The sequence below is a fragment of the Apodemus sylvaticus genome, chromosome 1, assembly GCF_947179515.1.
Source record: "Apodemus sylvaticus chromosome 1, mApoSyl1.1, whole genome shotgun sequence".
Classification (NCBI taxonomy): domain Eukaryota; kingdom Metazoa; phylum Chordata; class Mammalia; order Rodentia; family Muridae; genus Apodemus; species Apodemus sylvaticus.
Window position 1 is genome coordinate 57400873 of NC_067472.1, and position 22042 is coordinate 57422914.

The 22042-nt window shown below is 53.4% G+C and overlaps 2 protein-coding genes across 5 annotated transcripts in view; one reads left to right on the plus strand and one right to left on the minus strand.

Annotated features, from left to right (window-relative positions):
* The first annotated feature begins 7037 nt into the window (after nucleotides 1-7037).
* Nucleotides 7038-16955, plus strand: Ovol1 (ovo like transcriptional repressor 1). The gene is made up of 4 exons (XM_052192537.1): nucleotides 7038-7202; nucleotides 13797-14014; nucleotides 15742-15931; nucleotides 16185-16955. The coding sequence occupies exons 1-4, from the start codon at nucleotides 7103-7105 to the stop codon at nucleotides 16478-16480; spliced, it is 804 nt and encodes a 267-aa protein (XP_052048497.1). The 5' UTR covers nucleotides 7038-7102; the 3' UTR covers nucleotides 16481-16955.
* Nucleotides 16956-17083: 128 nt separating this feature from the next.
* The window catches only part of LOC127692290 (cylicin-2), a 36125-nt gene continuing 31166 nt past the window's right edge, over nucleotides 17084-22042 (minus strand). For 2 of the 4 annotated variants that reach the window (XM_052192511.1, XM_052192525.1), the window contains one exon: nucleotides 17084-17742. The gene's annotated coding sequence lies outside the window, so the exon portion shown is untranslated. Of the gene's footprint in view, nucleotides 17746-22042 lie in introns of all 4 variants that reach the window. The other 2 variants (XM_052192504.1, XM_052192518.1) reach the window with 1 other exon arrangement.

Consider the following 22042-nt stretch of genomic DNA (forward strand, 5'->3'; position numbering starts at 1 on the left):
TCCTGGCCAACCCTGGGTACTGAGGGTGGGTACCTGTCTCACATGGGCTTTCAGGAGCCCAGAGAAGGCAGAGTCATTTGCACAAAGCCCCGCTGCCTCGTGTAAGTAGGACTAGGCTTCTGCTCCGCGCTCTCTCTGCTACCTTGGACACTCCTGAGGGCCAAGTCCCTGGATGGGCCTGTTCTCATCTGCCTGCCCAAGCAGCCTCTTATGAGAGTAGTGTATGCTTTGTCCTGGCAACAGACCGGGCAGGAAAGAAGCGGCCTCAGCTCCTCGTCAGGCCATCCTGAGAGAGTGACCTGTTTGGTGTAAGGAGACATGCATGGCTCTCACCTTGTCCCTCCCCTTCTGCATTTCCACCCCTCTCCATGCAGCTGAATTCTTGGGAAACCCTAGACATTAGGCTGACAAAAGGAAAAGTTAATCCTTGATGGGCCCTGGGCCTTGACTTTACAACAACCTCATCTGCATAGCACTGGGTGTTGTGGATATGGGGATGCCTCGGAAAAGGTCCAGGGCCGCAGGGAGAGGCTGGGGGAAGAGGGGGAGGCTTGCTGCCGCTGATGAAAACTCTGTTGGCTAGTTTTATGTCAACTTGACATGAGCTGGAGTTAGGAACCTCAGTAGAGAACATGCCTATATAAGATCTGGCTGTAAGGCCTTTTCTTAATTAGTAACTGATGGTGGCGGGCCCAGCTGCTGTGGGTGGTGCCCCTCCTGGGCTCTAGAAGGCAGCAGGCTGAGCAAGCAACCAACGAGGAGCAAGCCGGTGGGCAGCACCGCCCCATCCATCGCCTCTGCCTCTCGGTTCCTGCTCTGACTTCTTTCAGCGATGTGGAAGTGTAGACCAAATAAATCCATTCCTCCACGACTTGCTTTTTTGTCATGGTGTTTTATCCTAGCAATAATAAGACAAAAATATTTTGGACTTAGGGGTGATGATTATAACACCCTGAAGACTAAAACCCCCTGAACTATTTTGTGAGAATGAATGTTTTAGTACTATTAAAAATGGTAAGCCGGGCGGTGGTGGCTCACACCTTTGATCCCAGCACTTGGGAGGCAGAGGCAGCCAGATTTCTGAGTTCTAGGCCAGCCTGGTCTACAGAGTGAGGAGTTCCAGGACAGCCAGGGCTACACAGAGAAACCCTGCCTCAGAAATAGAATTTAAAAAATGGTATTAGTTGGGCCAGCTGTGCTTTAAATGAAGCACTCAGGATACAGAAGTGGATCACTGTGAGTTTCAGGCTAGCCTGGTCTAGATAATGAGTTGTAGGCAGGCCAGCACTACATAGTGAGGCAGCAAGACAAATCAACAAAAGAAACAAACAAAACGGTGTTATTTTTAGCCTGTAATCCCAGGTATGCAGGAAACTGGGTAAGTCTGAGGACCCCGGCTTGAACATCCCAGCACCCACATAAAGCTGAGTGTGGCAGTGAGCACCTGTGAGCCTCGTGTGTGGGAAGCAGAAACAAGAGGATTCTGGGAGCCCAGTCAGGCTAGGCTAGTCAATAAACGCCAGGTTCAGTAATAGGCCCAGTCAAGAGAGAGACAGAGAAAGAGAAAAGGAAGGAAAGTGGGAGGGAGGGAAGGGAGAGGGCGGGAGAGAGGGAGAAAAGCAGGAAAGGAAATATGTGTGGAGACACCCGAAGAACACACGACTTTAATTCCTGGTGTCCACACACAAGCACACTCACTTGACGTATGCAAGATAAAAGATAAAAACAAATGAGTTGACCAGGAATGGGAGCTGTGATCGGGATGTAAAGTCAATCAATCGATCAATGGGAAAAATAACCCCAAGCCAAACAAGTTCCTAGAAAACCTAGTACTGATGGGAAGACAACAGCAAACATAAAACAAAATGTCACACTGAAAGATAATACAAAGATAACAAACTCCGGTGGTAGAGGTGACAATGAGGACAAGAATTTAGCTAGGACATCAGCTCTAGGAAGAAGGGACATTTGTTAGAAGACTGAACGGGAGGTAGCAGGTTCCCAGCTACAGAAGAGGCCGAGCCCTGGAGAGCCTGGGTGGAGCCGGCCGTGAGCGCAGGGAAGGAAGCTGCGGGAGGCAGGCCCTGGCCCAGGACCTCGGCCTGGGGATGTGCTTGAAGGGAGACAAGGGGGTGGGGGGGGGCAAGGGTTTTCACAACATCTCTGGCTGGTTGTGGGCCAGGTGAAGTATGGCAGGAGCTTGACCTGTGTGGCAACTGGGATGAGGGGTTGGAAAAAAGAGAGGCAGTGGCTTAGAGCTGCGGGTCTGTGGCACTTGGAGGCTGTTCTTCTTGGAGACTGTGAACTGGGACCCATGGCTCCTGTGGTGGGGTCTCACCCCACTCTTTGGAACCTGCCTAGAACAACCAGCTCCGCTCCACAGGCCACAGCTGAAGCCATCTCCTCTGCCTATGTTCCCCGGCGGTTTGCCAGATGGCTGGGGTGGCCCCTTGGCAGTGAACTGAGCAGCCCCAGGTAGAAACTCCCTAAATGGAGGAGTCAGTGTCATCTATAGCACTTCACAGGTGATTCGGGGCTTTACAGCCTCCGCGGGTCTGTTAGCAAGCCGACTGGAAAGGTGGCTGCTGGGCAGGGTATGGTGGCACAGACTAGTAACCGGGAGAAACCAAACCTCAACATCATCCTCAGCCGCATAAGGAGTCAGACGCCAACCTGGACTATATGACACCTGTCTCAGCTGAGGGAGTGCAGGGGGATTGCTCAAGTGGCTGGCAAAGGGGCCCATGGGCCTGCTCTGAGGGGCTGTGTCTACTGTAGGGCCGCTGTGCTCCCAGGCAGAATCTCTTAATTCCCCAAGTCACAGCTGGAGCTAGGAGCCCGGAGTTACAGCTGGGAAACCGGGGCCCTGAGAAGGTAGGTGACTTGGCCAAGATTCGAAGGCATGAACAGCAGCTGGATTCTTTCCTGGGTCTTAGCAAGTATCTTCCAGGATCCCTTGTGCTTTAAAACTCCAGGTTCCCAGCCCCTTCCCTGTTGCTGTCCCATCCTCGTGCCTCCTAAGGACTTCCATGAGAACAGGAAGGCTAATTCTAAACACTTTCCAATGCCCATCCTAGCTCCCTGGGCTCCTTGGGATGAGCACTGAGCAGGAGGTCGGAGAGTGTGCAGGGGGCGTGCTGGTCTTTGCCTGCTGTGCTCCTCTTCCCTTCAGCCTCTTGTCCCCCACAGCAGCGGGTGATGTCACTCAAGACACCTGACTCATGGCTTGGTTTTTTCTGTGACTCAACCCGCCATCTCTTACTTGGACCATCACCGCAGTTCCAACACAAGCCTGGTCTCTGTACGGCCAGCTCCCTGCCCCCTCCACTCTGCAGGTCACAGGTCATGCCGCCGTGGCCCCCAGCCTTCAGTGTCCCTCCCGCTCAGCATGGCTGCTGGGGGCTTTGTGCGCACTCTAGATAGGTTCTTTATCACGAGCCGTGGCCCAGCTTTCCCTCCACGCAGGCTCTCTGCTGCTTTGTCCAGCTGGCTCCACCGCTCATCCAGACCTCAGCAAGCCCAGCTGCCACCACCTGGCACCCCAGTCAATCCTTCCATGGAGCAGGTTCCTGTGGTTTTGGTGTGTGTTTTAAATGCCCCAGAGCTAGTCCCTAGTGGACACTCAACAAATACCTGGGGGATGAGTGAAGAGACAGGCTCGAATGGTGCTTAGCAAATGGTGACAGAGCAGAAGTGTCTCCACAGTGCTCACACCTCTGGCTATCTCCAGGGTGCCACTGATGCAAAGCGCGCGCGCGCGCGCGCGCGCGCACACACGCGCACGCGCACACACACACACACACACACACACACACACGCCACCTGTGGGTCAAATCTAACCCACAAAGGTGCTTTGTTTGATCAATTCTATGGGCTAGCATGTGGCTCGATGGGAAAATGTTTGCTGAGTAACTATGAGGCCCGGAGTTCAGACCCGGGCTCCCACGTGTGCCTGTGAGCCTGTGCAGCTGCGGCGGGATGCAGACACGTGTGCCTGTGCAGCTGCGGCAGGATGCAGGCAGGGAGATCTCCGGAGTTCATTGCTCAGTGTAGCTAAAACTGAGCTCTAGGTCCAGTCAGACCCTATCTTTTTCGTTTCTTGCTTTTTTTCTTGCTTTTCTTTTTTCCTTTGAGACAGGGTCTCACTCACTACATGGACCAGGCTGGCCTCAAACTCAGAGTTACACCTGCCTCTGCCTCCCAAGTGCTGGGATTAAAGGCCTGTGCCACCCCACCTCTGACAGAGCGACACTGTCTTAAAAAACCTTAGGTGTAACAGCTGTAGCGATGGCTCTCCAGTAAGAGCACTTGTGGCTAGCACGTCCAGAGGACCTGAGGTAAATTCCCAGCACTCACAGGACTGCTCACCCCATCTATGACTCCAATCCCACTGCCTTTGATGCCCATGTCTGGCCTCCTCAGGAACCAGGATTGCATGGGATACACAGACATGTATGCAGGCAAAACACTCACATGTATAAAATAAATAAAAAACACACACCTTTTATCCCAACACTCCAGAGGCAGAGGCAGAGGCAGATGGAACTTTGAGTTCAGGGCCAGCCTGGTCTACAGAGCTAATTTCAGGACAGCCAGGGCTATTCAGAGGAAAGCCTGTCTCAAAAAAGAAAGAAAGAAGCCAAGTCCAGCTTCCTCCCAGACAATCAGTGCTCATGCCCTGGATTTATTGCTAAAGATAAGCATACAGTAGGTGCTCAACTAATGTCAGTTGCAGAGCAAGGTCCAAGATCAGAGTGAAAGGAGGATACGGAAGTGTGGGCTATGAGAGACAGCTCTCTGGGGACAGCAGGGGGAAGTGGCAAACCTTAATGGCTTGGTAGAAGTGTCCTGTCACCTTCCCAGGAAGCCTGTGAGGTGGGTGATAGGATTCTCCAGGAACAGACTTAAGGCCCTTGGTTAAACTCAGTCTACTGCTCAGAGAGGAGGAGGCCCGGCGTCTCTGCAGGGCCATCTCAAATTGTACTTTCTCTTCATCCACCCAGGGAAATTCACAAAATTCCTGGAAAGCCAGGCAGTGGTGGCACACGCCTTTAATCCCAGCACTTGGGAGGCAGAGGCAGGTGATTTCTGAGTTTGAGGCCAGCCTGGTCTACAGAGTGAATTCCAGGACAGCCAGGGCTACACAGAGAAACGCTGTCTTGGAAAAAAAAAAAAATCCTGGGAAAATGTATGGGGTCTCTATAAGTACTCCCACTTTTGAAATATCCTCTTCAAGGGAATGTCTCAGAGACCATATTAATGACTGGCTTCTCCTTTGAGCTACTGCTGTTCACATGTGAGTGCCAACACGTACCAGTTGCATGGTGTGCCATGGGTCAGAGAGCAGCTTGTGGGATTGATTTCTCCCTCCACTCTGTGGGTCCTGGGAGTTGAACTCATGTCTTTCCATTTAGCCTTTCTGAGCCATATCGACAGGCCTTTCTCTTAATCCTTTGTTTCAGGATGAAACCTAGACTGGCCTCTAACTCTCTGAGGTTTTCCTACCTTAGCTTCCCACGTGCTGGGATCACAAGCACCAACCGTATCCACCTGTGACTCCTGACTTTTGAACTGTGCGAGTTCATTTATCTGACTAATTTCCTCAGTCTGTTCCAGCAAACACTTAATGCTATGTGAGACGGGTGTACTGAAGTCTGGAGTCTAAAACGTTAGCAGCCTTTAACTGCATTAAAGCCTATCCCTGCCTTTAATAGGTCACCCAGTAAAAGAAACCCAGCACGGCCAAAGTGTCTTAGTGAAGCGGCTCATGCGAAGGCCACGGAACACTCTCTGGCAGTTCAATGGGGGTGGGGCATTGCTCCAACTAGGCCTGCTGAAGAATACAGCAGGGTGGATGGGGGGGGGGCGGCTGCTTGCTGAACTCCCACCCAGGGAAGACACTGGTTGCAACAGGCAAAAGAGGACTGCTTCAGATCTCACTCAGCTGGGGTCCTCATCCTAGAGCCTCTTCCAGATATTCAGAATCTGAAATCCGGCTGTTAATGACCAGGAGAGTTTGGGCGAATACACCCGCCCATTATGCCAAGGTGCTGGCCTCCATTGGGTTGGACTCGGGGCAGTATAAACGCCCTGGCAACCGCAAGGCAGGCTCGAGCTTTGGATTCACAGGCTCATCTGAGCCTCCCGGTCCGCGCGCTCCTCTCGCCTTGCGTGCCTGCCTGCAGGAGCCCAGTGGCCAGCAAATACCTCTCCGCTGAACCAAGAATTGCTCACTCTGGCCTTGGGGATCCCTGGCCGCTGGGTTCGGGTTCGGATTCGGGTTCGGGTCTGGACCGCCGGTTCCAGTTCGGCGGCTTTGTGCCTCTCCCGGCGCCCCGGGCACGCCAGGCTGGGTCCGGGCCTGTTGGGCCAGTTTTATGTCATCGCCCACAGAGCGTGCGGGTGCCGGTGCAAATAACGTTGCCCTCCCCTCCCTTCCGTGCCTGCTCCCTCCGAAACTCTAGTTTGCAAACGTGAGCACGCCGGGTAGGGGAGGTCCGGGGCGGGCGGGGTGCTTCTGGGTGTGGGGACTGGAGCACGCCCCCCAACCCTGCCCCCGTCGTGCCACCCCGCCCGGGCCGCGAGGCCACCTCACCCGCAGCGGAATGGAAACCGGTTCGACAGGTAACAAATAGGTGGGTTGTCACCGTTATTTCCCAACGCATGCGCCATCGCTCTCTCGGCCACTCCAAGCTAATTAGATCAGATCAACACCCCTACCCCACCCCCGCCCGAGCCACCAACACACACCGCCGCGAGCCAATAAAGCGTGAGCCGGTCCGTCCAGCTCGCACTTGGAAGACTTCGCGAGCAGCCGCGGGGACGCCAGTCGAGCTAAAGGACGCTCGCTTAGCGCTTCTCCCATCCGGGTGCACCTGGCTGCACCCGCTCTGCGGACACCGGCGACCTTCGGCGTAGTTGGAAACGCCACGCGTGGTCCCTGATACGCTCTGTCCTCAGAACGTGGACTCGCCTCGGCGACTCATTCCTTGAACTGTCCCTATTCCCGCGCCTCAACCCCGGTCCCGTGGAAGAAAAGGTGGGACGACAACCCGAACTCGACTTACCGGAGCGAACCGCGCCGGGCCAGGAGGAACTGAAGATGCCCCGCGCGTTCCTGGTGAAGAAGCCATGCGTCTCCACGTGCAAGAGGAACTGGAGCGAGCTCCCTGACGAGGAGCGCGGCGAGATCTACGTGCCAGGTGAGGCGCCGCGGGCTCCGGGCGCCGGGAGGGCGGGGCGCACGGACCAGCGGTCGGCGCCGGGCAGTCGAGCGTGCGGACGCAGGTTCTCGCCGCCGGTCGACCCCCAGCGCAGAAGGAGCGCGGGTGGGGGAAGGGGACTCCAAGCCGAGGCTCTGCCGCTCTCAGGCCCGGGGTCTCCTGCCCGCGCCGCGCTACTGGGGACGCAGTGGGGTGTGTCACCGCTCAGGCGACCTCCGGCTCTCTCGCGTCGTAAATCTAGAAAACCCGGGCTTTCATGAGGCAGGAGAGGAGCACTGGAGCGATGCCACTTTGGAGGGGAGGGCCGGGGAATGGAGTAGAGAGGAGCTGGAGTTTTCGCTGAAACTTGGGCTACATTGTAAAAGAAAACTTGGAGCTTTAGTTGTCCCAGAACATTGGTGGAGTTGAGATAAGAGGGTCGAGATTTAAGACCACCGAATTTCCCTGGTCTCCTGCCTGACGGTCCAGGAGCTGCTGGGAAATAAACCCAATGCACCTTGCTTGCCCTTGAGACAGTCCCACCTCGGTTCAGCCCCGCGGAGGACACTAAGCAAAAGATGGTTCTAGAGCCGTAAGGTACATACTCCAGGAAGCCGGTGTACCTAGTTTATTTAGGGAGGACGCCTTGACAACCTGCACGCCAACTTAGAATTGAGTAACTGGAGTTCTCTTCCTCCAGCAGCATCTTTCTCTGAGACCCTAGAAAACTTCTGCCCCTTCTGTCCCAATACAAAAGTCCCCCTCCCTGTCTTGGGGGTGGGGCAGGAGCCTCCTGGCGGGGTGGGGGGGAGGTGGTAATTAACCAACCGACTTTGACCCTTGAGCTGCCAGTTCACTGGCTCCACCCAGGCTTTAAGAAAGTGGGGAAATGAGGGTGGCGAGTGAGGGGCCCTGTGTGGGCTCCTGCCTCGATTTCCCTCTCGGAAAGCTGTTAGTCTTGGGCATAATGGTGTTTTGTGCCAGACCTTCCAGGATCCAGCGGCTGGTAGGATGTTTTACAACTTAACTTTACTTAAGAGGCTGTAAGACTACTCTGAAGGCTTCTTAACCGAGGGGATGGGCCAGAAGGCCCTAGATTCTCCTGTGGGGAGGGACAGGAGGCAAGGAGGGAAGGGAACCCACTACCTGAGGTGTAGGCTTGGGATTTTGTGATTTCTGCCTGGCTGTATGTCTGGCCACCTCCAGAAGGGCCAGTGAGGGACACAGCCAGTTCACTCCTTGCTTCAGCCTCCTCCCCACCCTGTGTTTGACTTGCTCCTTAGGATCTGATAAACTGAACTTGGACTGTGTTAAAGGTGAGCCTGTCTTGAGCCAGGCTCAGAGTGCTGTTATTTTTAGTTTTATTTCCAATCCCAGTAACAGACCATACGTTAACTTTTACAAAGGACAAAGGTATTCTGCTAGTTCAAATCATTAAGACTTGCTTGGGTTCCAGAAATTTCCCCCAGTACAGATCTGAGGGACACAAAGAGCAGAGATCTGGCCCCATGGCCTGTCCCATTAGGTAGATAGGCCACCTACCACTGCTGTCCTAATGAGGGGACATGCAGGCAGGTGCTTCCCTACTCAGGACTGCCCAGTGTGGGAAATAAGCTCTTGTAAGAATCCCCCCTCATTGCTGAGACAAGAGAACTTCCTGTGGGTAGAAGTTGCAGGACTTAATTTTCCTTCCAGCTGGGTGGTAGTGGTGCATGCCTGTAATCCCAGCACTCTGGGAGGCAGAGGCAGGTGGATTTCTGAGTTCGAGGCCAGCCTGGTCTACAGAGTGAGTTCCAGGACAGCCAGGGCTATACAGAGAAACCCTGTCTCTACAAAAATTTTTTTTTCCTTCGAGTGTCAGGTGGTCCCTGGAGCTACAGTTTCCCCCACAGTTTTGGGAATAAAAAGGGGAATGGAGCCGTTCTGTGCTCTGATGCCTCAGATGGACGGACAGGGTGCAGGGGGCAGGCTTTGTCTCCTGACTGAGCCACTCCACCTGCAGAGCCATGGCCCCAGGAGCTGGCTCGGCTGCTTCTGCCGCCCGCCCTACCTCACAGACTCTTGGTGCACTGACCAGCTAAGCAATTCCCAGTGGGAGAGCTGGGAAGATGGGAGTGTGTGACTTCTGACCTTCCCTCCTGGGCTCCCTGAGACCCTCAAAGCATCATGGAGACCACCTGGAGGGAAAGGTTTACCATATACTGAGGATGCTGGGTTGCTGGGCCTGACCTGGAAGGTCTGCTTCACAATCACTTAAACTATCCTTCCTACGAGCTTAGCTTCTAGAGCCTTCTCCCAGGGAAGTCATGGTCATTCCTTCAGATTTGCTGAGAGTCGGTAGCCTGCACCAGAAAGGCAGGCAAGCAAGGACGACATCACTCCATTCTCCACAGCACGGTTTAGGGGTTCACTTGGTTCCTCTCCACCACCCACCACCTCTTCTGGTACAGGACTCTGTTTGGTTGCGTGTTTACTCTGGTGACAGGAAGGATGGTGGATTTTATTTATTTTTTTAGGATGAAGCAGGCCCTCATGGGGGGTGGGTGTTCAGGGACTTGTCTTGCCTTTAAGGCTGGTCCTTGCTGACTGAAGTCACAGTCAGGAAGGGACCTAGGGACAGACTGAGCCTGAAAGCTGGAACTCCAGGAGAATTCCAGATGCCTCTTCTAAGCTCCAAGTTCCTCCACTTCCAAGCCTCCCCTCTGACTAATAATCCGGCTTGTTGGTCTGTTCTGGCAGCACAACACAAGTCCAAAGCTCGGAAGCTAGGTGTGGTGCACACACGGGTAATCGCCATACTTGGATAGAAGCGGGAGGATCTGGAGTTCAAAGACAGCCTCAGGTACCTAACAGCCTTAGGGCCAGTCTTGGCTATCTGAGACCCCATCTCAAACAGACAAACAGACAAACCAGCTAAAGCCCAGGCTAGCCAGGCTGAAGTGCAGGAGCCAGGGTTCCTCCTGATAACGTGGCCCAGCTCAGCACTGCTGCTAGGTAGTGTAGGCACTTGACCACTCTTTACATTGTCTGAGACAGGTTCTTACTGTGTGGTCCTGGAACTCACTCTGTAGACCAGGCAGCCCTGGAACTCAAACATCTACCTTCAAGCAGGGTTTCTCTGTGCAGCCCTGGCTGTCCTGGTACTATTTTATAGACCAGGCTGTCCTTGAACTCAGAGACCTGCCTGTCTCTGACTGCTCTTCTTGCCAGGCTGAGTAATCAGGCTGGAAAGTCAGCTGTGGCCGCTACTTCATGTAGCATTGTGGGAAGGCAGAGCTGCTTTGGGGAGTGTTCTAACAGCTGCTCAGGGCAATGGACAGTGAAGGGGTCAGCTAGGATCTCACCTGTCTTAAGAGACACTGTCTCCCAAGCTGCCAAGATACTTGCCCAAGCATGGCTGTAGGAAGGCAGAAACTATCAAACTGTCCCAGAAAAGATGGTGAGGACAGTGCTCCAGGCTTGTGGGGAAGAGGGAGCACAGCTCAGCCATGCCCGTGTTTGTATTATTGTTCAGTTTCTGCGGGCAACATGTGATGGGCAGGTGGAGCCTGGCCCGTGCTGGTTGAGAGGGTAAAGGGGTGGCATAGGAAGAGCAGCTCTTGTCCCCTTGTCATTGTGAGAACCAGGAGTTCAGTCTCACTTCAGCAGAGACACTGTAATGAAATGAAGGCCTTGGGGAAAGGGGGCAGATCCTGCCTGGAGAACGATGGCATTAAATAGAAGGCTGAGGGCCTGGCCTGGTGCTGTAGCATCTGTAGATGTCGGCATGTAATTGCTAGCTGCCCCCGCAGGTGTGAGGGAGCTGAACAGAGGGGACCCAGCCCCTCCAGACCGGTGCACAAGGCAGCCCACAGAACACCTACATTTAGAACACAGTTAGTCTACATGCACACCCCAGCACCTGCATGATCGGTGGGGACCCTAAAGTTCATGCGTCCGCACATGAACATTTAACTTGTTCTCCCCAGAAAGCTGGGGGTTCAGGCCTCGTGGACACCCCTGTCTTGAGGTCTTTTGTGGGCTAAGACTTGGCAGTCTGCCTGATATTTGGGCCAGTGACTGAAAGAAAGCCCTGTGGAGGGTAAGGGATGGCCACTGGATAGGCTGCCTTTTCAAATCTGGTCTGCTGCTCCAGGCCAGATCTGTAAAGGCAACAGGAGAGGACTTACCAGCCCCTGAGGGGAGGGGAGAGGAGGGAGAAGGGAGGAGGGAGAGGGCTAGCTGGGTTGTCCTTGCCACACTCCGTGGCTGTGGGCGGAGGCGATGAGTAGCCACAGTGGTCACTGCCTTGCCGGAAACATCTAATTAGGAGACAGGAACGCCAGGAACACCCAACCAGTTTTGCCTCCTGCCATTCAGTGATACTCAGGATAGGCGGATAGCACATGTGTGAATACTCCCTGTGCGTGCGGCCCTGGTAGAGACACACTTGTGGGGGTGGCAGGGAGACAGGTTTGGTAGGTAAGTTGAGGCAAACATCCCCACCCTGGCAGATGAACCGGCCCTTTGCTCTAGGTAGATGCAGCATGGAGGGCCTAGCCAGCCGGCTCAGGCCTGCTGCCGTTCTCCGTAGCCTTTCCAGGTTTGCATGGAAGACCAAAGATGGGCAAAGGCGGCTTCCCTACAGAGGGTCCCTTAGACTCCTAACTCAGCTTCCCTTCACAGAGCCAAGGAGCCACGTGTGACACTCACCTCAGGCTGTCACTGCACCCCCTGCTCATACCATATCCAGGGCATGTGGCTGGGCCGGCTTTCAAAAGCCTCACCCATAGAGAGGTCCATTTCTCTACTTGGGTTGAAAAGTGGAAATTGTCAGCCAGGAGTGGTGGTGCATGCCTTTAATCCCAGTGCCTGGGAGGCAGAAATAGGCGAATCTCTGTGAGTTCGAGGCCAGCTTGGTCTACAAAGTAGGTGCAAGTGGAGGCCACCCAGGGTTATTACACAAAAACCCTGCCTCACAAAACAAACAAACAAAACAAAAAGGAAAAAAAGAAAAGTGGAAATTGTCATCTAGTTTTGGACTTTCATCCAGGGTCTGTCTGGTGAGTGGGTACGAGAGCCACCACTACTCTGATCCCACTCCACTGGTCCCAGTGCTGGTGCCACCCAGGTCCCGGTATAGGCAGACCCTTCTCTGAAGGCTGGGCTCAAAGTTTGAGCCAAACACCAGTCAGCATGGCTCAGAGAGAGGTGGGATGCCCGCTCCGGTGCCAGACTGGGCCAGGAGCGGTGAATCAACCCCTGGAATGAGGTGTCTCATTAAGGTCCCCCCACCCCCCGGACAGACGGACGCCAACGCTAGAAGAACGGGTTCTGGGCGGCAGGCGGGCGCATTCTTCCTCTGTCAGACCTTTGTTGTGTTTTGAGGGGGCGAGAACTGGGCCTCTCCCGAAACTCAAGTACCTTTATATTTATCTTCCCCCACAGTCCTGGCGGTCCTCCAGAAAAGGTGGGCAATAACTTGGGCCTGGGTCCTTACCCTACCCCCACCCCCACCCCCACTGACATCTCTGGCCTGGTAGAGTATTCAGAGGGCCTAGCTTGAGTCTCTGAAATCCCAGTCTATCCCAGTCAGTTGGATCCATTCATCCTTTCTGTATTGAACCCCTCTTGATTTTTCCCTCTGAAAGTAGGAAACTTCCTAATTTATATGTTTTTAAGTACAGAGCTTAGGTTGTACTGACTAATTGGAAAATTACACTTGTCCAGCTCTGTTGGCCTTGAGACTCATTTGCCTGTGTTTTTCTGTTCGTCCTGTAAGGACTGGAGCTCACGGTCCCGGCCCAGCCTTACAGGCCTGGCCCGTTTAGTTCAGTTTAGTTCAAGGTGTTTGTTGAGGGGAGCGGCCTTGTCAAAGGGCTGCCAGGTATCGGTGATGCCACGGCACTGCCGGAGGGTGCCCAGCCTGACTGCCACAGTGAGCGGTCCCACAGTGGGGGAGGGTTGTGTAAGTGCTGGGCAGGGCGCCCAGAGACTGTTACGAGCATCCACCTGCTGCTCCCTGACCTCCTCCCTCTCCACCCACCTGGCCTGTTTGCTGACAGAGTTGTGCCCAGCCTGAGCCAAGGAGTCCTGATGGGCTACAGTACAGTAGCGTGATTAGCCAGGTCAGGGAAGGAAAGGCTAGGACCCCAACCCAAAAGTTCTGCCTATGGAAGAGGCCCAGAAGGGTCCAGAATGCCAAGGACCCTTCAAGGACTACAATGAGTCTCAAGGAGCGGTCCCTGGCCAGGGCCTCCAGTGGTGCCCTTTGTCCCTAGAGTAAAGACATGCTGGAGTCCAGAGCGGCTGGCCCAGTGGGGCAGGCGGACACTTCGCTGCATCATAATTGGCAGAGCAACTCGGTCCTCCCAGTTCCGCTAAGACAAGTTACTCAGGGGGCAGTGGCTCTTGGCTGGCGTCACCTGTAATTACCTTAATGGGGCAGAAGGGAGGTGCACCATCTGATGGCCTAGGGGCCCGCCCTGCTCTGCCACATGCCAGCAACTGGAGGAAGGGAGGTAGCAGATGCCAGGTTTTCCTTGCTTGGGAATCCTCCTGGAACCCTGATAGATGTTTTCTCCGCCCACCTTCACCTAGCTGTTCTCCCTCCAGTCAGCCTCGGCTTCTGCCCACCGCAGCCCTACCGGGAACCAGAGGCATCAGTGGCCGAGCCCCCTTCGTGCCCCCTGGCTTTGGACATGAGTCTTCGAGACTCCAGCTATGGTGTGACTCCAGGGCCCTGCGTGGTGGCCCAGCTACCGCCTGAAGATGTGAGCCATCTGACAGATCCCCAGAGCAGAGACCAGGGCTTCCTCCGGACCAAGATGAAGGTACGAACTGTCATGTCATTCTGTCTTGAGGCCTGGGGCATGTGTGACCCATGCCTAACCCACAGGTGCAACACCCGAGGAACGGAGCTGAGTCCTGGATTTTAACTTGCTTAGGCGGGGCACATGGAAGGAATAAGGAGATATGAAGTGACAGTGTTTAGCCTTTCAGTGTCTAGATCAGCAAGTCATTTCTGGCCACAAAAGACAGGAGGACTGAACAAGAGCCGCCCCTTCACGTGAAGTCCTGGGGTGAAGAGGCCAGAGCCAGGCCCAGCTGCGTCTTGCAGAGTCCGTATGGGCTGCGTGGAGCAAGAGGTCTGAGTCAGTGGGGCAATTAGCATTCCTTAAAGCCCATGGCAGTGACCAGGCAGTGCACAGGGCAAGAGTAACCCCTACCCCACCCTCAGCCACGCTCAGTAGCACCACAAGAGGCAGTTCTGAAGGCCTGTTGTGGAGGAGAGGAAGCAGTCAGCTGACCTGGCTGGGTCAACACTTCCATAAGCCCCAGGGCCTGGGAGCACCTGCCAGCCGAGATCTAGGAGGAGTGTTCCTCTAGAGCTATCCCTCCGACAAAAGACTAGATATAGCTGGAAGGAGGGGATAATGGGGGTGGGGGGAAGAGACTTAGATAACACAGAGGCTGTGATTGGTCACTGCCACTAGGGCTCTCCTGGCCTTTCAAGCTGCACACATCCTCCCTGCCAGACCTTCCTGCCCCTCAGACCTCTACAGCTACGGAGAGCAGAACCCAGGACCTGGGCAGCAGAGACAGACAGCTACGTCCTGTTCCACAGGATCTTACCTGGCAAGAGTCAGGGAATTCCCTAGAATGCCAAAAGCAGGCTTGGGGGAAGGGCACCCAAAGGAGCTCAGGCTGGTGGCAGGCCCCTGACAGGGACCAGGCAATGACTGGATGCAAACAGAGTTAACGAAAAGGCCTGGTAACACCTTTGTGGTCACACCTAGAATGCTGCAGCAGCCACTCAAAACAGTACTGGGTAATGCCACCAGGGATTGCTTCGCTTGGCCCAGATGAGCAGCGGGAGGGTGGTAGAGATGGGGTATCACCTGCAACGGGCAAGGGGTCCTGACCTTAGTCTCCCCACAATTGCATGAACTTGAAATTTTCCTTAATTAAAAAAAAAATAAATGATGGAGCTGAAGAGTTAGTTGGCTCATCAGTCTTCCTGTCCTCTTCCAGAGGATCCAGGTTCAAGTCCCAGCACCCACTTAGCCCCTCTCAACTGTCTGGAACTCCAGTTCCAGGGGATAAGACATACCTCTGGCCTTGGGTGCACTGGACAAGCATGTGGTGCACAGACAGATACACGCCGGCAAAACACCCATCAACATACAATATTTTTTTTTTACAAAAAAAAAAAAAAGAATACTTCTAAGGCTGGAGATGTAGCTTAGTGGATTTGCATACACAAAGTCCTGAGTTCAACCCTCAGCCCCACATAGACCAAGCATGATGTAACCCCAGCACTTGGGAGGTAAAGGCAGGAGGCTCAAAAGTTCAGGATGACAGCCTCAAAGGGGTGTTTTGGGAACCCAGTAGGAAGTTGGACCAATAATCCAAGGTTCTTTGCAGCGCCTCTTGGTACACGTCACAGGCCATGGTGGGCCTGCTTCTCTCTAGAGTGTTGGGGGACGCAAGGGGCTGACACACCAGGCTTTAGTCCCGACGTCTAGAAATATGCCACAAACAATGTCTTCCCTCACAGGTGACCTTGGGGGACAGTCCAAATGGAGACCTTTTTACCTGTCACATCTGCCAGAAGTCCTTCACCTACCAGCGCATGCTGAATCGACACATGAAGTGTCACAATGATGTCAAGAGGCACCTCTGCACTTACTGTGGGAAGGGTTTCAATGACACCTTTGACCTCAAGAGACATGTCCGAACCCACACTGGTAAGTAAAGTCTGTGGCCAGAGGGATGCCTCAGACCCTCTTGGGACCTGAAGGCACACCCTGGAGCTGAGGGCAGAGTCCTGAATTCATAGACAAAGACTCTTAATTCCAGAGTTCCTTAGGAAATTGGCATTTAGCCGGTTTAGCCTTGGTCACTCTGCCAGTCGAGTGTCCTGACCTTTCTGTGTGTGGATGCTTCAGACAGACTCCACAGTCTCTGTCAGGTCCTGATGCTGACCCCTGTTGTCCATAGGTGTGCGGCCCTACAAGTGCAGTCTGTGTGACAAGGCCTTCACCCAGCGCTGCTCTCTGGAGTCTCACCTCAAGAAGATTCATGGTGTGCAGCAGAAGTACGCATACAAGGAGCGCCGGGCCAAGCTCTATGTGTGTGAGGAGTGTGGCTGCACGTCTGAGAGTCAGGAGGGTCATGTCCTGCATCTTAAGGAGCGCCACCCCGACAGCCCACTGCTGCGCAAGACCTCCAAGAAAGTAGCTGTGGCTCTGCAGAACACTGTCACATCCCTGCTGCAGGGCAGCCCCCATCTCTGAGCAGCACAGGCCGGGAAGGACCAGGTGCACTCCCTGCTGCCGTTTGCCTTCCTGCATCCTCTTGCCAGAGCACCAGTAGCCAGGACCAGAGCTCTCCTGCCTCTCTCCACACACTTGCGTAACCGGGCACTGACTTCCGCTCCGTTTGGGAAGTCTGTCTTACAGGCAGAGCCCTCTCTGAGCTTGGGACCATGGGTGCCTGGGTTCAGGCAGGAGCGAGGCCAAGTGAGCAGAAAGGGCTGCTTATAGAGGCAGGCCCTGTTTCCTTGCAGCAGGACTTTGCAGACGTGCTGAGAGGGGTGGGCAATGGATCCCCGTGGAGAGCAGAAGATCAGACAGCAAGGAGCATCCTGGCAGACGGCTGCTGCGGTGGTGCTGGCAACGGCCCTGCACCTGCAGGGCTAACTCTCAGGGTTCCAGGGCTCTCTGCCCTGTCATCAGAGGCCCGCATGTGAACAGCCACATGCATGTTTGTGTATGTGTCACACGCTCTGCGTGTCACTTCTTCACGTGTGCTTGTGCGCTCTCGGCCTTCCCACATATCACCTCATTCATAAGAAAATGACCACAAGGTGCCAAGGAGGTTTTATTTCCTTTTTTTTTTTTAAAGATGACAAATGTACAGATATTAATATATTTTTGGTGCCCACAGTAAGACTGTTTAGTAAGACTAAAAGGGGGAGGAGCTGGCTTTTTCTCCACCCCCATTGGGTCTATTTATCCTGGACATTTCAAACCTCCTCTGTGCCTTGGTCTGGGGTGGTTGTGCAGACCCACCCTGTTCTCTGAGAAGTCTCATTAAAGACCTTCCTCCTGCTTCGCCCAGAGATGGATTGTTCCTCCTGTCCTTCCCCTGGACAGTGCCTCGCCTCTTTCTTCCCTCCCTGGCTCCACAGCCTTCTCAGGGCCCCAGTTTTCCTGCTAAGCCTGATGACACCTGACTGTTGGGTGTGGCCCAAGGCTGAGGGTGGGTCCTTCTGATGCTCCTCCAGCAGACAGGATGGCATTCGACTCCAAGTCCAAGCCCACTTCTGAAGTAGTCAGGCAAGGGCAAGAGCAGGCTGGGAGTCTAGGAGTTTTTCTTCGCTAAGTCAAAAATTCTTGAGAAGCAGCAAAATTTGAGACAGAATAATAATCCACATACCAGAAGCTTTGAGAGGCAGTAAAACTTCTCTGTTGACTTCTTCTGTTTTCCAAATGCCTTTGCACAGAGTGGCTCCTCTGAGAGAGGGGGTCTTTGTCCACAGGGGTGTCTGGGTATCCTGCTGAAACCAAAAAGGGTTGTGGGTCAAAGGGGTGTATGTCTCATGCATCCCAGGAGTTATAGCCAACCTGCAGAGAATAAGAGGCTAAGCCACAAGATTTGCCTGGAACACACAGCAGGCTGGGAAGCCCCTGAATGCCAAACAGTCCAACCTCCCCTGCCTTATCGATGTGGTACATACACAGGTGCAGGGCATGACCCCAGCTCTGGGCTCACTCAAGAGAAAGGAATCTTCCTAGACTATCTCTGAACTAAGTGTGGACCTATCCGAAGACTTGTTTCATTTTTCCTTAGCCCGTCTGGGCCGCCGCACTCTGAATGTAGAAATCACCATGTCCTGAAGCACTGTGTGCACTTCGGCATCTGCGCTCTCTGCTAGTCCAGGGCTGCCATAAGCTCTGTGTTATCCGTCTTGTTGTATAAGCTCCCGACCAGCTAGTAAAGTGAGAGAACTGTTATTTTCTGTACTTCTGGGGTTTTGTTGTTTGTGTTTTCCTCTTGGACCTTTTTTCTACTCTGGCAGAGAAATTCATTAAAACAGTTGCTGCTTCTTGCCGACCCTTTTCCTTTCTCAGTTGCCTGGGTTTATGTCAAGACAAGACTCTCACCTAAGCTAGGGCATGGAGACAAAGCCCTTTAATCCTGCACTCAGGAGACAGAGGGGCAGATAGGTCTCTGAGTTTGAGGCTAGCCTGGTCTACAGAGTGAGTTCTAAATCAGCCAGGGTTACATAGACCCTGCCCTGTCCTGAGCTGGGAATTTTAAAACACCCCGTGATGAAGGCCAGTCTTGTCTACCCAGCAAGCTCTACAGTGATGTACAATCCAGTCTCAAAAGAATGTGCCCCAACTAGATGGCGGGAGCAGTGAGGGCTGGGGGTCAGCATCTGCCGACCCCAGTGCATCCTGCCGAGGGCCTCTGGGGTCTCAGGCCTTCAGCCTTTGATAAACACTTGGGGCACTTACCCTTCTTCCAGAACCTTGCCAGGGTTGGGCCAAAGGGAAAGGAACCACACCCAGAGATGGGCCACACACATGGTTTCCAGTCAGATCCTAGGGATGGCCACACACAGTACTTGTTGGTTCCTGGTACCCTGGAAGCACTTTCCACAGATGACCACATCTGATTCTCCAGCCAACCTCAGGTAGATTCTGGCATTGTCCCCAAGGAAAGGGGAGAAGGGGAGTCTCACAATTAGGAGCAGGGTCAGATAAGCATCATCTAGCCGGACCCGGTTTGTGCCCAGAAGCCCCTGCACACTGCTAGCAGAGAACCCCACGGCACACTTTAGGCCAAGTTCAATATGTTAGTGAGTTGATCACGGGATGTTTTACAACTCCCCACTAAAAATGTCAATGCAGTTTTAAAAGTGTGGTCTCATCTGGACATAGTGGCACACGCCCATAATCCCCATACCTGGAGGCTGAGACAGGAGGCCTCAGAATTGGAGGCAAGCCTGAGTAGCAGGACTAGTGGAAGAGAGCAGGGCCTGAAACCCAGTCCTGTGATATGAAAGGAGGTCATTGCTTCCAGTCCTAAGCTGGCAGAGCCGGATGGAGACGCTGGAGAACACAGAATGGGAAAAAAAAGACTGCGAAGTATGGACCAGCTGGAAGGCTGTGCCCGGCTCTCAGAAAGCAAACCAGCAAACAGAGCATGATGGGGAAGCGTCGCTGCCACAGCTGTCAAGGCCTCTTTTACTCCCCACTGGTCCCAAAGTCAGCGGGTGGCAGCGAAAGAGCAGGGCCGAATTGCTAGCCAGGGCTTGGGCCCGGCCCTGTCCCACTGCCTGTGAGACTCAGGCAATGTCTGTTTCCTCATTTATAAAATGTGTGGATCCTAAGTTGGAAAGTCCCTTTCTGTTCTGCAGTCTGGGGCCTCATTTCAAGATCGCTCTGAAGAAATGTCCTGACAAATGACAATGGAGACAAGGCTACCTGAAGCTGGCAGAAAGCCCATGGAGGAGAGGAAGGCCAGGGGAAAGTTGTGTTACTAGGAGGAAGGAAAGTTTCTTTTTTAAAAAATTATTATTATTGCTTTGTTTTTCAAGACAGTTTCTTTGTATAGCCTGGTAATCCCTGAACCAATTCTGTAGACCAGGCTGGCCTCAAACGTACAGAGATCTGCCTGTTTATGCCTCCTGAGTGCTGGGATTAAAGGCATGAGTCACAACCATCCATTACTACCCTGGCTTGTTTTGTTTGGAGACACAGTCTATGTATCTGTGGTTGGCCTGCAACTCTATATAGACCAGGCTGACCTCAGACTCACAGAGATCTGCCTGTCTCTGCCTCCTGAGTGCTTGGGACTAAAGGTGTGTGCCACCACTCCCTGATTTTTATTATATTTTATCTACTGTGTGTGTGTGTGTGTGTGTGTGCGTGCGCGCACGCGCAAAGGGCTGAGGACAACTTTCAGGAGCCAGTGATTCCTTTCCACTATGCTATAAGTCCCGAGCATCAAAGGAGTAGTCAGGCTTGGTGACGAAAACCTTTATCCACTGAGTCATCTTGTCAACTTAGTTTGGCCCTTCTTGCCACATTGCATGCGCACATGCACGCGGCACACATGCATGCATCACAGTGCACACATAGAGGTCAGAGGACATTGCAAAAGCCAGTTCTCTCCTTCCATTGTATTTGCCCTTTCTTAAGCTGGTTCCTACAACAGAGCCTGGGCCAATACCAGGGTTAGATGGGCGCTGAAGAACTTAAGAGCCTTCCCAGTCCTGACATGGCCTGACCGTGGGGAAGGAGGGAGGCTGCCCTCACGGGGCTGCTGGCTGAGAAAGCCTGGGAGCCATTGTCAGGATTCACTTCAAGGCCTCAATCCTGATTTCAGGCAAGGCAAAAGGAATCTCCACAGCTCCTCAGTTCCATGCGACTAGGCACAAGCACTGTGGCCATTACCTCTAGGTCCAATGACCATTCCTTAAATGGCAGAGCGGGAAGGAAATGCTGGTAAGTGGCAGAATGAAAAGCACACACTAGCTGGGCAGTGGTGGCACACGCCTGTAATCCCAGCACTCTGGGAGGCAGAGGCAGGCAGATCTCTGGGTTCGAGGCCAGCCTGGTCTACAGAGTGAGTTCCAGGACAGCCAGGGCTACACAGAGAAACCCTGTCTCGGAAAAAAAAAACCAAATCCAAAAAACCAAAAAAAAAAAAAAAAAAAAAAGAAGAAAAAAAAAAAGAAAGAAAGAAAAAGAAAAGCACACACTAGAAAGTGTGCGTCAGCTGGGAGGCTGTGCCTGGCTTGGGTTTGGGGTGGTGGAGGCCTGGTTGACTGTGGGAAGGCGCTTCCATGATCCATTTCTGGGTCTACTCCCCAGGTGACAGCAAACATCTAACCTAAGCTGTCCCATTCTCGAGACCAAACCCACCAGGCTTCCCCCACGCGTCAGCCCCGCCCTACAGTGCTGGATTCTGTTTGGACACCTGCTCTCCTGCCAGGCTTTTGGGCAGGAAGGGCCGTGCTGCCTCTTCTGATCCATCAATGTGTTCCGTACCATCTGCCCCCTCCTACAGATCCTGTTGGTGACCCCAGACTGGGGGAATAAGGGGGCCATAACAGAAGCAGAGCCAATAGATTAACTGAATCAAGTATGGAGATGCAGGCCACAGACGACATGATACACACTCAACATGGAGAGGCGCCTGAGTTCAATCCTCCTGACAAATACAATGGAGGGAGAGAACTGGCCCTTGCAAGGTGTCCTCTGACCTCCATGTGCACACTGTGATGCATGCATGTGTGCATGTGTGTGTATGCAACATAAATAAATAAATAAATAAATAAATGGGTTTTTTTGTTTTTGTTTTTGTTTTGTTTTGTTTTGTTTTTTGGAGACAGGGTTTCTCTGTGTAGCCCTGGCTGTCCTGGAACTCACTCTGTAGACCAGGCTGGCCTAGAACTCAGAAATCTGCCTGCCTCTGCCTCCCAAGTGCTGGGATTAAAGGTGTGCATCACCACCACCCAACTATAAATGTAATTATAAAAACACAACAAATCAGATCCTCCTAGCTCTCTTTGGGTCCTAGCTTTGTTAGCCAGTTTTCTCCTCATTTACAGAGCTGGATGAAATGTGTTTACTGTCCTTCCCTCTCCTCCTTCTTTATCTCAGTACACAACATTTTCCATAGTGTTTTTGGACTGTAGTGGACTTGATGGAGAGGCTTCTATAAAATGGCTGCATTTATTCCTCCCCAAATCAAACTTCTAAAACGCAATGAGGCCCTGTCTCAAAACCACAGGAATCTTCCAGGTGATGAGAGCTGTGAGTGGCAGCCACTGGTCACTG

Bases quoted from the DNA above. Each gene is read 5' to 3' on its own strand.
- Ovol1 (XM_052192537.1), top strand. From the start codon at position 7,103: ATGCCCCGCGCGTTCCTGGTGAAGAAGCCATGCGTCTCCACGTGCAAG. The intron at 7,203-13,796 runs GTGAGGCGCCGC...TTCTCCCTCCAG, and splicing joins CGGCGAGATCTACGTGCCAG to TCAGCCTCGGCTTCTGCCCA. The intron at 15,932-16,184 runs GTAAGTAAAGTC...TGTTGTCCATAG, and splicing joins ACATGTCCGAACCCACACTG to GTGTGCGGCCCTACAAGTGC.